General features: G+C 46.8%; 1 protein-coding gene across 1 annotated transcript in view; it reads left to right on the top strand.

Annotated features, from left to right (window-relative positions):
- The window catches only part of ARK2C (arkadia (RNF111) C-terminal like ring finger ubiquitin ligase 2C), a 105,938-nt gene that overhangs the window by 69,973 nt on the left and 22,144 nt on the right, over positions 1-13,821 (top strand). Inside the window, exon 2 of the mRNA XM_063128291.1 lies at positions 8,315-8,606. Coding sequence (XP_062984361.1) covers positions 8,315-8,606 — 292 coding nt within the window. The remainder of the gene's footprint in view (positions 1-8,314; positions 8,607-13,821) is intronic.

Below are 13,821 nucleotides of genomic sequence, written 5' to 3'. Positions count from 1 at the left end.
ATAAGGGAGAATACGGTCTTTCAAAAAACCTGGACCCGAGCCATATACACCATATACATTTTGTATCTTTTGAACAGATACAAATGAGAGGAGGGCACCTGCAGCTTTAACTGTTGCGATGAAGAGGGAATTTCACCAGGTTCTCCATATATACAAATGACACCTGCTGAAAATCCCTTTTCTCTGTTAAAGATACAGGAGCCCTGTCCTCCTTTTCATATGGTCACCCTAGATAATTAAAACAATCTACACCAAGCAGGATATGACACTTTGAAAATGGGTTGAAAACTGTATCTGGAGTGTGTCTTGGGCCCCAACAGATGTCACTACTGTTATAAACCGTTTTAAAGCTAGATCCTTTAAATGTGTAGATCCTGCCACAGTTGCAAAAATTACCTTTATTTTTTCCTTGGATACAGCCCAGATTTCTCTTTCCTGAGGCCTATGAAAAACCCTGCTGATGGCTGGTGTTCATAGCCCTGCTGGGGAGCTGTAAAAAGCCCAGTTAATAACATTTCTAGGCGCCTGGATCCAGTATTTAAGGTTGAACCGACAGGGCATGTAAGACTGCAGCCTTAATTACTATGTGTCATTGCTGTTTAAGTACAAGAGAAAAGAGTTGAAGGCAGTGGGAGGGAACACCTAATGGAGCAAATAAATCCGGTTGGTCTTGCTGCATTAATCTTGCATGGGAAAGGATGGCACGTACAGCGATGCCAGGACAAAGGGCCTAAGAGAAGAGGTACAGGGCAACCCGGAATGGCCGGATATCACCTCTCTCCCTCTCCATATGGTGTCAGACAGGGAAAGACACCTTGAAATTACCCAACTTCTTAATATTTCCTGGCTTACATTTCTTCCTGTATCTTGTTAAATCATACATACCAAACGAATGTATTTCCTACCTTGTATCTCTGTGTGTGTGTGTGTGTGTGTGTGTGTGTAATGTGATCCTTCCAAAAAAAGTTAAAAGTTCAGAATCTAAGAGTACCAGCAGTAGGGCTGTGCACCGCCTCAGATCCAAACCCCGAATCCAAAGCGGATCGGGGTGGTTCGGACCCTTCCGAACTGGATCTGAGGCGGTTCGGGTGAAGGCCGAGGCGGTCCGAAGCTGAAGCCAATTGGCTCCGAAGCTTCGGGCTGCCTCGGCGCTTTGGAGCCAGCCCTGTCCCCCCTCCCCTCCATCTCCTTACCTGCTACCTCCGCCGCCGCCACCATCTTTCTTCTGGAGGTTTCCAGTTTTAAGTTATCGCGCGGCCTACACCCTTTCATTTCTGGCAGCACTGGAAGCCACCAGAAGAAAGATGGTGGTGGTGATAGAGGCAGCAGGTAAGCCCCCTCCCCCTCCCCCTGCATCTGCCGCCACCGCTGCTGGCTTGTGTCCTCGAGTAGAAGCTGCCGGACACAAGCCAGTGGCGGCGGCAGCGGGGGGAGGAGGGCTTACCTTCTGCCTCTGCCATCTGCGTCACTGTAAAACTTCGAGTTGCCTTGGAGTGTCCAAATTTCACCTCGGCTTTTGTGCCGAGGTGGATCAGGAACCCCCGAGGCAGCCCCAAGATGGATTTGGGCTGCTTCAAGGGCTCCCGATCACCTCCGAGGCAGATTGGGGGGTCCCTGCACAGCCCTAACCAGCAGAGCAATGCTGGATTTAAGCAACTGGCCATCTAACCCAGTATCCTATTTCCAACAGTGGCAAGCGACCAGATATCGCCAAGATACACACAAACTGTGAATAGATGTAATTTAGGCAGTAGCCCTCCCCTGTTGTTTATCCACAGCAAGTGGGATTTAGAGGTAGGCTGCCTCTGGCCTTGGAGGTTGGATCCGTCCTGCTAATAGTGAACTCATTTTTCCAGTGCCAACAGTTATGTAGCCCAAAACCACACATTAGAGGCAGGATTCCTGTCTTTGATGCTAATGGTTGCTTTTTCAGAGCCCTCAGCCACCAGCTCAGATACACAAACAAGCGAGAGAGAGAGACAGAGAGATCACAACATTTTGTGGTAGGGTCCCATTGTTGTGCGTAACAGCTGATCTGATCCCTTTAAACGTTTTCTGAACCCTTTAAAGAACAAGCTAAGTTAGTAGCCCTCACCACATCCTGTGGCAATGAGTTCCTTATGTTAATTATGTGCTATGCGAGGAAAGACTTTCTTTGTCTGTCTTGAATCTAGGGAGAAATTAGTATGCCTTTTAGTTAATTTTGTACTTTTGAACCACTATGTGAACTGAAACTTTGTTGCCATTGGAAATTCACCCTTCTCAGAATTTCGTAATGGAGTTTTCTAATCAAAACATGCGTACAAAAATGCCCAAATCCGGGAAAATAATATTTTAAAATGCATTATATTAGGAAACAGATGTATTAGGAGAAATGTGCACAAAAAATTCATGCAACCTTTCCCTTTTTAATTCTCCAAGTTTGGGATGAACTTCAGACTTGCAGAATTCTCAAAAGTTCAAGACTGAGAAACAGAGAAACTGAAATTGATAGATTCACCTGTCCCTTTTTGAACCTTCGGCTTATGTGTTTGTTTAGGGGAAATTATTCCTTGAGCTATATTTTTATTTGTTTCTATAATTAGCTGGCGCCTTTCAGGTTTAGCCCTCTCAAAACAACTCACAACATATTATTTTTATTTTTCATTTATTTAAGTATTTTATATTAAAACAATATAATAACATATTAAAAACAACAACATAAAATCATAATCTAAGACCTGCTGCTTACTCTTTTAGATGTGTGTGTGTTGAACTGGAAATTCAACACATCGTTTTCTATTGTATTTTTACTGTTTTCTTTTGTACACCGCTATGGGAAACTCCTTTATGAAGCAGTATACATTTCTCAAAGAAACAAAAGCAAACAAAACAACACATTTGAAAATAATATTGCAGCTGCGGAAAGAAACAATATGACTAGAGTAAAACAATATATGGAGAATAGCAAGTTTACTTTGTAAACTGCTTGGGGATTATTACTTTAAATAAAAAACAGTATAGACATTTTCTGAAAATAAATAAATAAATAAATAAATAAATAAATAAATGGTTTTTTGGGGGTGGGGGGATGGGGGGGGAACCGTAACACCAGCAGTTAAAATTAGATCAACATTAGAGAGACCTTCTTGCTGTATTTTCTACAGGTTTCCATGTTTTACTTTTGAGTATTACTACTCGCTGAAGGTTTCTCTGTAATACTTGAATGTTACCATTTTGAGCTGGAAAAATTGCAGAAAAGAGCAACTAAAATGATTAAGGGGCTGGAGCATCTCCCCTATGAGGGAAGGTTACATCAGCTGGGATTGTTTAGCTTGGAAAAAAGGAGGCTAAGGGGAGACATGATAGAGGTGTACAACGTTATGCATGGTGTGGAGAATGTGGATAGGGAGACATTTTCTCCCTCTTTCATAATACTAGAATCCATGAAAATGGTTGGTGGGAGATTCAGGAAAGATAAAAGGAAGAACGACTTCACACAGCGCATTGTTAAACTATGGAATTTACTGCCACAAGATGTAGTGATGGCCACCAATTTGGATGGCTTTAAAAGGAGGTTGGGAATGGAGATTGAAGAGACACCTATTGTGGCATTATTATCAGTTTATGGAGAATTGAATTGTAATCAAGAGACAAAAGAATTGTTAACGAATTTGTTAACAGCAGCAAGACTAATGATATCTAGGAACTGGAAGATTCAAGGGGATTATCATATAGAAGACTAGTATAAAGTAGGGATGTGCTCCGCTTCTAATCGGACCGGCGAATTAGAAGCGGAACGGGGTGCTTCGCCTCCCCTTAAGGCGGAGGCGAAGAGGATTGGGGGGCCGGTGGAGCGTGGCGAAGAGGATCGAGGTGAAGGCGGATCCTTCGCCTCGATCCAGAGCTCCGCCGGAAAGGTAAGTTGGGTTTACCGGGCCCTGCTGCTGTCGAAGAGAGCTTCGGCTGGGGGGGGGCGGTATATAAATGTAATAAAATAAATAAATAAATAAATAAATGCGGCGACAGCGGCAGGGCCCGGTAAACCCCCCCTCCTCTCCCTTACCTGCCTCCGTCCGCAGTCCCTCGGCTTCTTCAATTGAGCCTGCGGTTCAACCAGGAAGTCTAGGCCACACTTGCGGCCCAGACTTCCTGGCTGAACCGCGGGCTCAATTGAAGAAGCCGAGGGACTGCGGACGGAGGCAGGTAAGGCCCCCCTCCCCCTTGGTCCCTTACCGGGCTCTGCCGCCGTCGCCGCACAGGCGGTTATGGCGGCAGGGCCTGGTAACCCCCCCCCCCCGGCCTCCTCTCCCGGCCTTACCTGGCACCACTCCCCTTCACTGCGGAGCTCAGATTTGGAGCCGGAGCTCCGCGGCGAAGAGGAGCGGAGTATGGGCGGAGCGGCTCGGAGTGGAGCGGGCCGATCCGAAATTTTCAGATCGGCCCGCGGGGCGGAGCGGGGGGTCCGTGCACACCCCTAGTATAAAGAAATATGGGATATTGCTATTAATGATAAATTAACATGTAACATGAAAGTTAGAAGAGGAATGATAAAAACGAATGATTTTGAAGGAATATGGAAGCAGTTTTTAGAATTTGTACTATTAAAGGGGAGAGGGAAAATACCCCCAGAGGAAGTAATGAGATTTTGGAAATATGAATAAGATCCCGGGGTTGGAGGGAGCACACTTATGTTAATTATGTTATGTTAAATGGAATTAAGTTAGAACATATGTTATTAAATTGTTTACTTTATATTATTGTGTATTATGGGGCATTGTTTCATGTTGTATTGTTTGATGTTTTAAAAAAATAAAATTATGAAAAAAATAAAAATAAAATAAAAGGAAGTTGGGTAAATTCCTGGAAAAGAAGGCTATCAATGGCTTTTAGTCCGGAGGTTTATGTGCTACCTCCAGTATCAGAGAGGCAGCATGCCTACGTACACCAGTTGCTGGGGAGGGTGTTGTTGCATTCGTTGGTTTCGTGTCCTGCTTGTGGGTTCCTGGTCAACAGCTGGTTGGCCACCATGGGAACAGATTGCTGGGCTAAGTGGACCCTTGGTCTGATCCAGCATGGCTCTTCTTATGTTCTTAACATCCCATCCAGGGTTTATGAATACTAAAAAGTATTGATTCATCCTGTGTGTGTGTGTGTGTGCGTTGGGGGGCGGGACCAATACTCAGAAACGAGCAATGACTTGATGTTGGTGGGATTCCCTTCAAGAGACCTGCCAGTTATGCATGTCACTTCTGAGATCACATAACATAAAAAACCACCATGCTAGATCAGACCAAAAGCCTATCTAGTCCAGCATTTTGATTGCACAGTAGTCAAGAAAATGCTTATCATAAGAACATCAGATCGTAAGAAGTGCTCTAATGCTGGATCAGACCAAGGGTCCATTTAGTCCAGCACTCTGTTCACACAGTGGACAACCAGCCATCGGCCAGGGACCAACAAGGCATGAGATAGTGCCACAGCAACCTCCCACCCATGTTCCCCAGCAACTGGTGCACACAGGCTTACTGCCTCGAATACTGGAGATAGCCCACAAAAGCCCACAACAAGACAACAAACACTATTTGACACCCACCTGCTTGAGCTTCCCAGCAAGTGCTATTCAGAGGCATCTGCCTCTGTTACTAGACACAATATAGAGCCATCAGGGCTATAGAACCTTCTCCTCCATGAGTGCGTCTAATTGGTGGCCATCACACACATGGTGCAGCCACTTTGCTGAAGCGAAACAGGTTTAGGCCTGGTAAGGGCCTAAATAGGAGACCACCTGGGATCTCTGTGGTTATTCCTCGATTTCCATGATGGGAGGAATGTACTAAATGGGATGGGATATGAACGTAGATAAAGATGCTTATGTCCACAGATCAAGTTAGAGACGCAAGAGCAGAGTCTGGTATAACAAGAGGACAACCTATGAATGAGCGTGCTTTTAATTGTCAGCCCCACTCGGTTGTAATCACCTAAAGCTTTTGGTTGACAAATCTTAAGAATGCAATTGATAAGGGCTGCAAGCTTATGCACAGTTACCTCTGCATAGTAACTTCCGAGTAAACCTGCATAGGATTGCACTGTACCTCTTGCAGCTCTAGCATCAATTCAATGGAGGGGAAAATGGAATGTGAAGTGGGTGGGGGTCAGTCGGGGTGTGTGTGATGAATATGCTAACTCCCGTTTCCCCTGATATCAGCTGGTAAATGGCGTGGGTGGAGAGGTCATCCTTCTGTTGCAAGTCCTGCTTGGTTTATTTTAGGCTTAATGGAGGTTGTGTAAAGGTTACTTAAAGGCTGAGTGAGATTAAGACCACCCAAGAGGAGTCAAACTCGGGAGACTCGCTGAGTAAGGATTCCCTAAAACTAAGCCGGCGAAATGGGGAATGAGGGCTTATGCATGAGTCTATTAAGGATTAGGGGCATCTGTATCCTTTTGAGTTGAAAGACATTTTGATAAATGTGTGGGCTGTACAGAATCGGTTTGTTTGTGGCCTTTTTAATGAACACACACACACACACAAGCTAATTTGCATTGTCATCACTGTTTGATGATCTTCCATTCTAGGGTGACCCTATGAAAAGGAGGACAGGGTTTCTGTATCTTTAACGGTTGTTAAGAAAAGGGAATTTCAGCAGGTGCCATTTGTAGGCATGCAGCACCTGGTGAAATTCCCTCTTCATCACAACAGTTAAAGCTGCAGGAGCCCTGCCCCCTTTTATATCTGTTCATGAGGACAGGGCTCATGCAGCTTTAACTCATGCAGCCCTGTCCTCTTTTCCATATGGTCACCCTATTTCATACAATGATTACAATCAGGCAGAATCCATCAAACTTTAGTTGTGGGTCGCTTCCACCTCAAGCAACGGAATGGAATTTTTTCTTGAGTAAAGGTTAGTTCACACATGCATGTTTATCATGTGAAGGCGGCGGGCATCAGCTGGTGGCTGGCCCATGTGGATGAGCTCCTGCAGCTCACACCCCATAGGCAGAACTTCCGTGTCTGCTCCCTTTGCCTTAACTGCGATGTTTTCAGTGGGCGGAGTTCATGCATTTGGCTGCAAGCCATCTGGTGTTGTAATTTATTGTTATTAATTTATTTATATAGCACCATCAATGTACGTGGTGCTGTACAGAGTAAAGCTTTTTGTTGATTAATCTTAACACTTCCATTGATTAGGGCTGCAATGTTATATGCCCACACCAGGGAATAAGCTGCATTGAATGCAGTTGGATGGAGTAAACTTGCATCGGATTGCAATTAGAAACCAAGTGTTGTACAAGTCTGTGTGGACAAGTCATAGCATTTGCTGAGTTGTCCCTGGCTGACAACCAACTATAAGTCCACGGAGCAGTGGGCCGCTGTGTAGAGGGGATATGCACACACTTCCTGCTCCATCTAGTGGCTGTGCAATGTGCAATTGTACAGTATACACTATTAGTATAATAGTGCAATGTGCAATAATTAAATGTCCGCTATTAATGTAACAGTGCAGTGTGCAATTGTACAGTATACACTATTAGTATAGCAGTGCAAGTTGCAATAGTTAAATGTACATTATTAATGTAACAGTGCAGTGTGCAATTGTACAGTATACACTATTAGTATAATAGTGCAATGTGCAATAATTAAATGTCCGCTATTAATGTAACAGTGCAGTGTGCAATTGTACAGTATACACTATTAGTATAACAGTGCAAGGTGCAATAATTAAATGTCTGCTATTAATGTAACAGTGCAGTGTGCAATTGTACAGTATACACTATCGGTATAATAATGCAATGTGTAATAATTAAATGTACGCTATTAATGTAACAGTGCAGTGTGCAATTGTACAGTATACACTATTGGTATAATAGTGCAAGGTGCAATAGTTAAATGTACACTATTAATGTAACAGTGCAATGTGCAATCATTCAATGCACACTGTTAGTGTAACAGTGCAAGTGCAATAGTACAATGTACACTATTAATGTAACAGTGCAATGTGCAATCATTCAATGCACACTGTTAGTGTAATAGTGCAGTGTGAAATAGTGCAATGTATGCTATTAGCGCAATGTGTAAAATAGTGCTATGTACAGTAGTGGAAGGGACAATGATCCTTGGTGGAAGAATAATCCTAAGAGTGTCCCTATTTCATCAGGAAAAAGGACCTGTTCCAAACGGGGCAGGAGTGGGGCAGACTGAATCAAGCCCCCTGTTTCCACCCCCCACTTGATTGGGTGGATGGTGCTTTCTAGCCCGCTGCTAAAGAAAGGCCTGCAGGGTGTCGTTCCTCCGCCCGCCCGCCTCCCTGACCGGCGATCTGCACTTGTCTTCCAGGCGCTCCTTTTCAAAGGTCTCAGCATCCTCATGCTACCTCCTGCCGGCACTTCCACCTGGGCCCCCAGCCTCAGATTTCCGCGGACTTCCCCCTGCCTCACGCCGTCCAGCCTCACATGGCGACCGCTCACCAGCACAGTGGCCCGCTGCACCCGCCCCTGCCGCCTCTGCCTGCCCTGCCATTCCAGGATGTGACGGGACCCTCTTTCCTACCTCAGGCCCTTCACCAGCAATACCTCCTCCAGCAGCAGCTCCTTGAGGCTCAACACCGCCGACTCATGCCTCATCCCAGGTGAGCCGCACGCCTCCCCCTGCCCCTGCCCCGGGCAGCCGGGCATCTAGCTGCTGCCGCATGACTCTCTGTCTGCAAGCATGAAGGTCCTCCTCCAGGGTTTGCAAAATACTAGGGCTGCCTCCATAGGGTTGGGACTACAGCTGCCATCAGCCCCAGCCAGTGCAGCCAAAGGCGTAGAAGGCTGAAGGAAGATGGCTTTCAAGGCGTAAATCAACGGCATAAGTGAGGAGAGGATAGGTCTCTGAGTGACCATTTGCCTAGGGTGACCGTATGAAAAGGAGGACAGGGCTCCTTGCATAGAAAAGGGAATTTCAGCAGGTGTCATTTGTATATATGGGGAACCTGGTGAAATTCCGTCTTCATCACCACAGTTAAAGCTGCAGGAGCTATACTAGAGTGACCAGATTTGAAAGAGGGCAGGGCTCCTGCAGCTTTAACTGTGGTGATGAAGGGGGAATTTCACCAGGTTCTCCATATATACAAATGACACCTGCTGAAATTCCCTTTTCAATACAACTGTTAAAGATACAGGAGCCCTGTCCTCCTTTTCATAGGGTCACCCTACATTTGCCATTAGGAGCTGCTGGTCAGTTCAGTCTGTAAGCAGGTTGGTCAATACATTGTTTTTCTATATGTAGGATGATGATGATGATGATGATGATGATGATGATGATGATGATGAAGATGAAGAAGAAGAAGAAGAAGAAGAAGAAGAAGAAGAAGAAGAAGAAGAAGAAGAAGAAGAAGAAGAAGAATTACATTTCTATACTGCCGCATAGCTGAAGCTCTCTGGGCAGTTTACAAAAATTAAAAAATTAAAAACGACATGCAAAAATTAAAAACGTAAAAACATGCACAACAGACAGTGGGCCTGTTCAGAAGACACTTTAAACCCTGCTGGTTTAGGCTCTTTGGTTAAGCAGCAGGGTTTAAGGCGATGCGTTTTGCTAAACCCTGCTCACTCACTAACCACAGTCAGACCGTCTGCAGCAGGGTGAGCGGCTCTAACCGTGGCTTAAAGTGTTGTGTGCAACAGCACAGCTTGCGGTTAGTGCTAACCCCAGAGAACCACGGTTTTGCTAACCACAGAGCCTGAATTGTCATCTGAACAGGCCCAGTATATACAGAGACAACATACATCTAAAACCAACTTTGAGCTATCAGCCAAACCTAAAAAATAGATCTGGATTTGATTAAAATTTGTGAACCGCCCAGAGAGCTCCGGCTATTGGGCGGTATAGAAATGTAATAAATAAATAAAATAAATAAATAAAATTCATCGTATGCTGCCAAATGCCTTGGAAAAGAGAAAAGTCTTAACCTGATGCCTAAAAGATAGCAATGTTGGCACCAGGCGGGCCTCTTTGGGGAGATTATTTCATATTGGGGGACACCCCTGAGAAGGCCCTCTCCCTCGTTGCTGTCTTCCAAGCCTCCTTCGGAGTAGGCACTGGGAGGATGACCTTAGATGTTGAGCATAAGGTATAGCTAGGTTGCGTTGGGAGAGAATGTTTATTTTTTCAAGGGAGCTCATTTAAGCTTGAATAACCTGCATTCCCACTGGTTGAAGCAGTTACCATCCAGGAAAGGCGTTCGCATTTGATTCGTTCAGTGCACATCTTAGCCTAAAGAACCAAACTATAAACAGGAGGGGTACAGTGGCACCGCCAATGTTGAGGGGAGTCCTGGACAAGATGCCCTCCAGACCGCCCTCCCCAGCGCTGTCCTAGGTGCTCTGCTGCTCTGCTCCCCACCCCACCTCAGCTCACTCCCAATGCTCCTGTGTTCTCTCCCCTACTTACTAGGGATGTGCTCCGCTTCTAATCGGACCGGAGAAGCAGTAGCGGAGCGGGGGGCTTCGCCTGCCCTTAAGGCGGAGGCGAAGAGGATTGGGGGGCCGGCGGAGCGTGGCGAAGAGGATCGAGGTGAAGGCGGATCCTTCGCCTCGATCCGGAGCTCCGCCGGAAAGGTAAGTGGGGTTTACTGGGCCCTGCCGCTGTCGCTGTCGCCCATGCGGCGACAGCAGCAGGGCCCGGTAACGCCCCCCGCCCTCCTCTCCCTTACCTGTCTCCGTCCGCGGTCCGTCAGCGTCTCCAATTGAGCCTGTGGTTCCAGCAGGAAGTCTGGGCCGCACTTGCGGCCCAGACTTCCTGGTGGAACCGCGGGCTCAATTGAAGACGGCGACGGACCGCGGATGGTGGCAGGTAAGGCCCCCCTCCCCCTTGGTCCCTTACCGGGCTCTGCCGCCGTCACCGCATGGGTGGCGATGGCGGCTGAGCCCGGTAACCCCTCCCCGCCCTCCTCTCCCTTACCTGCCTCCATCCGCGGTCCGTCACCGTCTTCAATTGAGCCCGCGGTTCCACCAGGAAGTCTGGGCCGCACGCCCCAGACTTCCTGGTGGAACCACGGGCTCAATTGAAGACGGCGACGGACCACGGACGGAGGCAGGTAAGGCCCCCCTCCTCCTTACCGGGCTCTGCCGCCGTCGCCGCATGGGCGGCGATGGCGGCAGGGCCCGGTAACCCCCCCTATGGGGGGGGACCGGAGCTCCGATCCGGATCCGGAGCTCCGAGCGGAGCGGAGTGGGCACAGGCGGAGCGGGGGCAGGGCGGAGCGGGGGCGGGGCGGAGCGGGCCGATCCGAAAATGGCGGATCTTAAAATGAAGCGGAGTGGGGGGGTCCGTGCACACCCCTACTACTTACCAGGAGGCAGCAGTAAAGAAAGCACTGAATTTCCTTTTTGACAAAATGTTTTACAATAGAATTCAGGCTCAATGTGGCTGTCCCCCCCCGTCCCCCCCCCCCACGAGGTTCAGCTTTGCCTGACCTCTTTTAAAAAGGAAATAATTAACCGTGCCAGCATTTGGGGGGTCCTCTGGACTGCAGAGCTCTGGACCTGGGCCCTGTAGTTCAACCCTAAGAGCACCGCTCTGGACATGTACTGGGGACTGATGACAGCGTGCCTTTCTCTAGGATGCCCTGCAGCACCGTGGAGGTAGCTGGTTGATCACGCCTCGAGATTTAGAGTGCTGGAGAAGGTGGACCTTTTGGTTTAATCCACCCAAGCGATTCTTGCATTCACTTTGTTCAGTCTGTAAATATATTCTATTGATTTGTCTGCAGGTCATCTTTAAGCTCTGTGCAGACAACTGATCCAGGGTGAGTGAACATATGTGTGCGTGTGTGTGTGTAGGGAGTGTGATTGTGGCAGCAGGAGTCAGACTGCGGCTCAGAAGAGGCCCGCTGTGTAGACAGACTGTATGCACTATGCATCAGCTTGTCCATTTATTTGGAATTTTTCTCTCTCCCCCGCGCCCCCCCTCCAAGATTCCCTATTGTGCATATAGAGCCAATGACCATCTGGTTTATATTTATGGAGGGTCTGTTTCCACAGTCTTCTGAACACGTGTTGGTCATGATGGGGAGAGACTAGAGCTCAGTGTGTCATGACCTCTACTCCCCAGGCTTTCCAGTGTGCAGCAGAGGATTCTGTTGATGCGGAGGCACAGGCTACTTCCTCGGGGGTGAGACAGTCAGCGCCTTCTTTAGAGCCCTCTTGGCCAGAGGACACAGCCCTGCCATCATCCTCTAGCCTTGGTGATGAGTCCCTGGCATTTCTCCTTGCCTAGGGTGACCATATGGAAAAGATGGACAGGGCTCCTGTATCTTTAACAGTTGAATTGAAAAGGAAATTTCAGCAGGTGTCGTTTGTATATATGGGGAACCTGGTGAAATTCCCTCTTCATCACAACAGTTAAAGCTGCAGGTACCCTGCCCTCTTTTGTATCTGGCCACTCTAGTATAGCCCTTGCAGTTTTAACTGTTGTGATAAAGAGGGAATTTCACCATGTTCTCTCGATATACAAATGACACATGCTGAAATTCCCTTTTCTATGCAACGGTTAAAGATACAGGAGCCCTGTCCTCCTTTTCATATGGTCACCCTATCCTTGCCGAAATCTCAGTCTACAAAATTAGGTGAGGGTCCTTTAAAAAGTCTAGTAAGTTCCTCAGAGCTGAGCACACAGATGGGTCTTGTCAGCTTACATAAGGCTTCAGTTGGCTTTATCTCCCTGCTGAGACAACATCCTCCTATTGTCCTAGCAGGAAAGGGTTCCAGCCAGCTGGGCCCAAAGTCCTACTTACTTCCTGCCTTGATCTTACTACCAGCTTCCCCAGCAAGCCTTGAGGGACCACAGAATGGGACAACATGCTTAGCACACCGCAAGCCCCTTATTCAATCCCAGGCCCCATCCAGTAAAAAGGATCAGGTAGCTGGCAGTGGGAAGGACCCCCTGTCTGAGACTCTGGCAAACTGGAACCATTCAGAATAGAAAATAACAGTGGCACACCTAGGACATTTTAGACCCTGGTCTTAATGGTCTTATGTGAGTCCCTTTTAGATGGGTCTAAGTATTAGTATATCTTCAATTGCGAAACATACAATTAATGTTTATCTTCGCCACACCCCAAATCATCATTTTATGCATTAAATTCCTGATATGTTACAGCCAAAAGGAGGGAAAACAACCAACAAAAAAGGCCTGTTTGCCAACCCTGATTAAAAAAAGACAAATACTCTGAGCATGTGCCAAGTGTAATGTTTTACGGTACAGTACAGTTTATTTATTTCGGTCACGGACCAGTACAGCAGAAAACATCATCAATAATAGTATTAAACCCTCCGATAAAATGCATGCAATAAAATGCATGCAATAAAATACATACATAAAAACGCAGCAGTCTCAGCCTGAATCTAAAATACTATTGTTCAAAAATAAAACTCTTCAACATCAACGTCCGTTGGCTTACGGCAGCTGCACAAAAACTGGCCACTTTTACAGTATCCTGAGGATTCTGATCCAATAGATAGTATTCATCTGCTCTACCGGGGGTTCATCATGTTTTAAACTCACTTAAACTGTGGCACCATTACAACTACAGGATAAAAAAATGGAGTTGGGGTTAGGTGGATCCAAATTTGGTCATATTTAGAATCGATCCATTGAAATCAATGGAACGTAAGTCCCGAGCTTAAGTCCCATTGATGTCATTGGGTCTAAAGTGAGTATGACTAAATCTGGATCCAACCTGGAGATTGCTTTTGCTGGCCTGATGCTTAGCACTTGGGTTGTGCACAGCCTCGGGACGAATCTCCAAATCTGAGCTGAGACAGGCTGATTCGACCCACCTCAGCCCAAATCCGAGGCAG

Source organism: Elgaria multicarinata, chromosome 6, assembly GCF_023053635.1.
Source record: "Elgaria multicarinata webbii isolate HBS135686 ecotype San Diego chromosome 6, rElgMul1.1.pri, whole genome shotgun sequence".
NCBI lineage: Eukaryota > Metazoa > Chordata > Lepidosauria > Squamata > Anguidae > Elgaria > Elgaria multicarinata.
The sequence above is the reverse complement of the archived record's forward strand: the minus strand, read 5'-3'. Positions and strand labels throughout refer to the sequence as shown.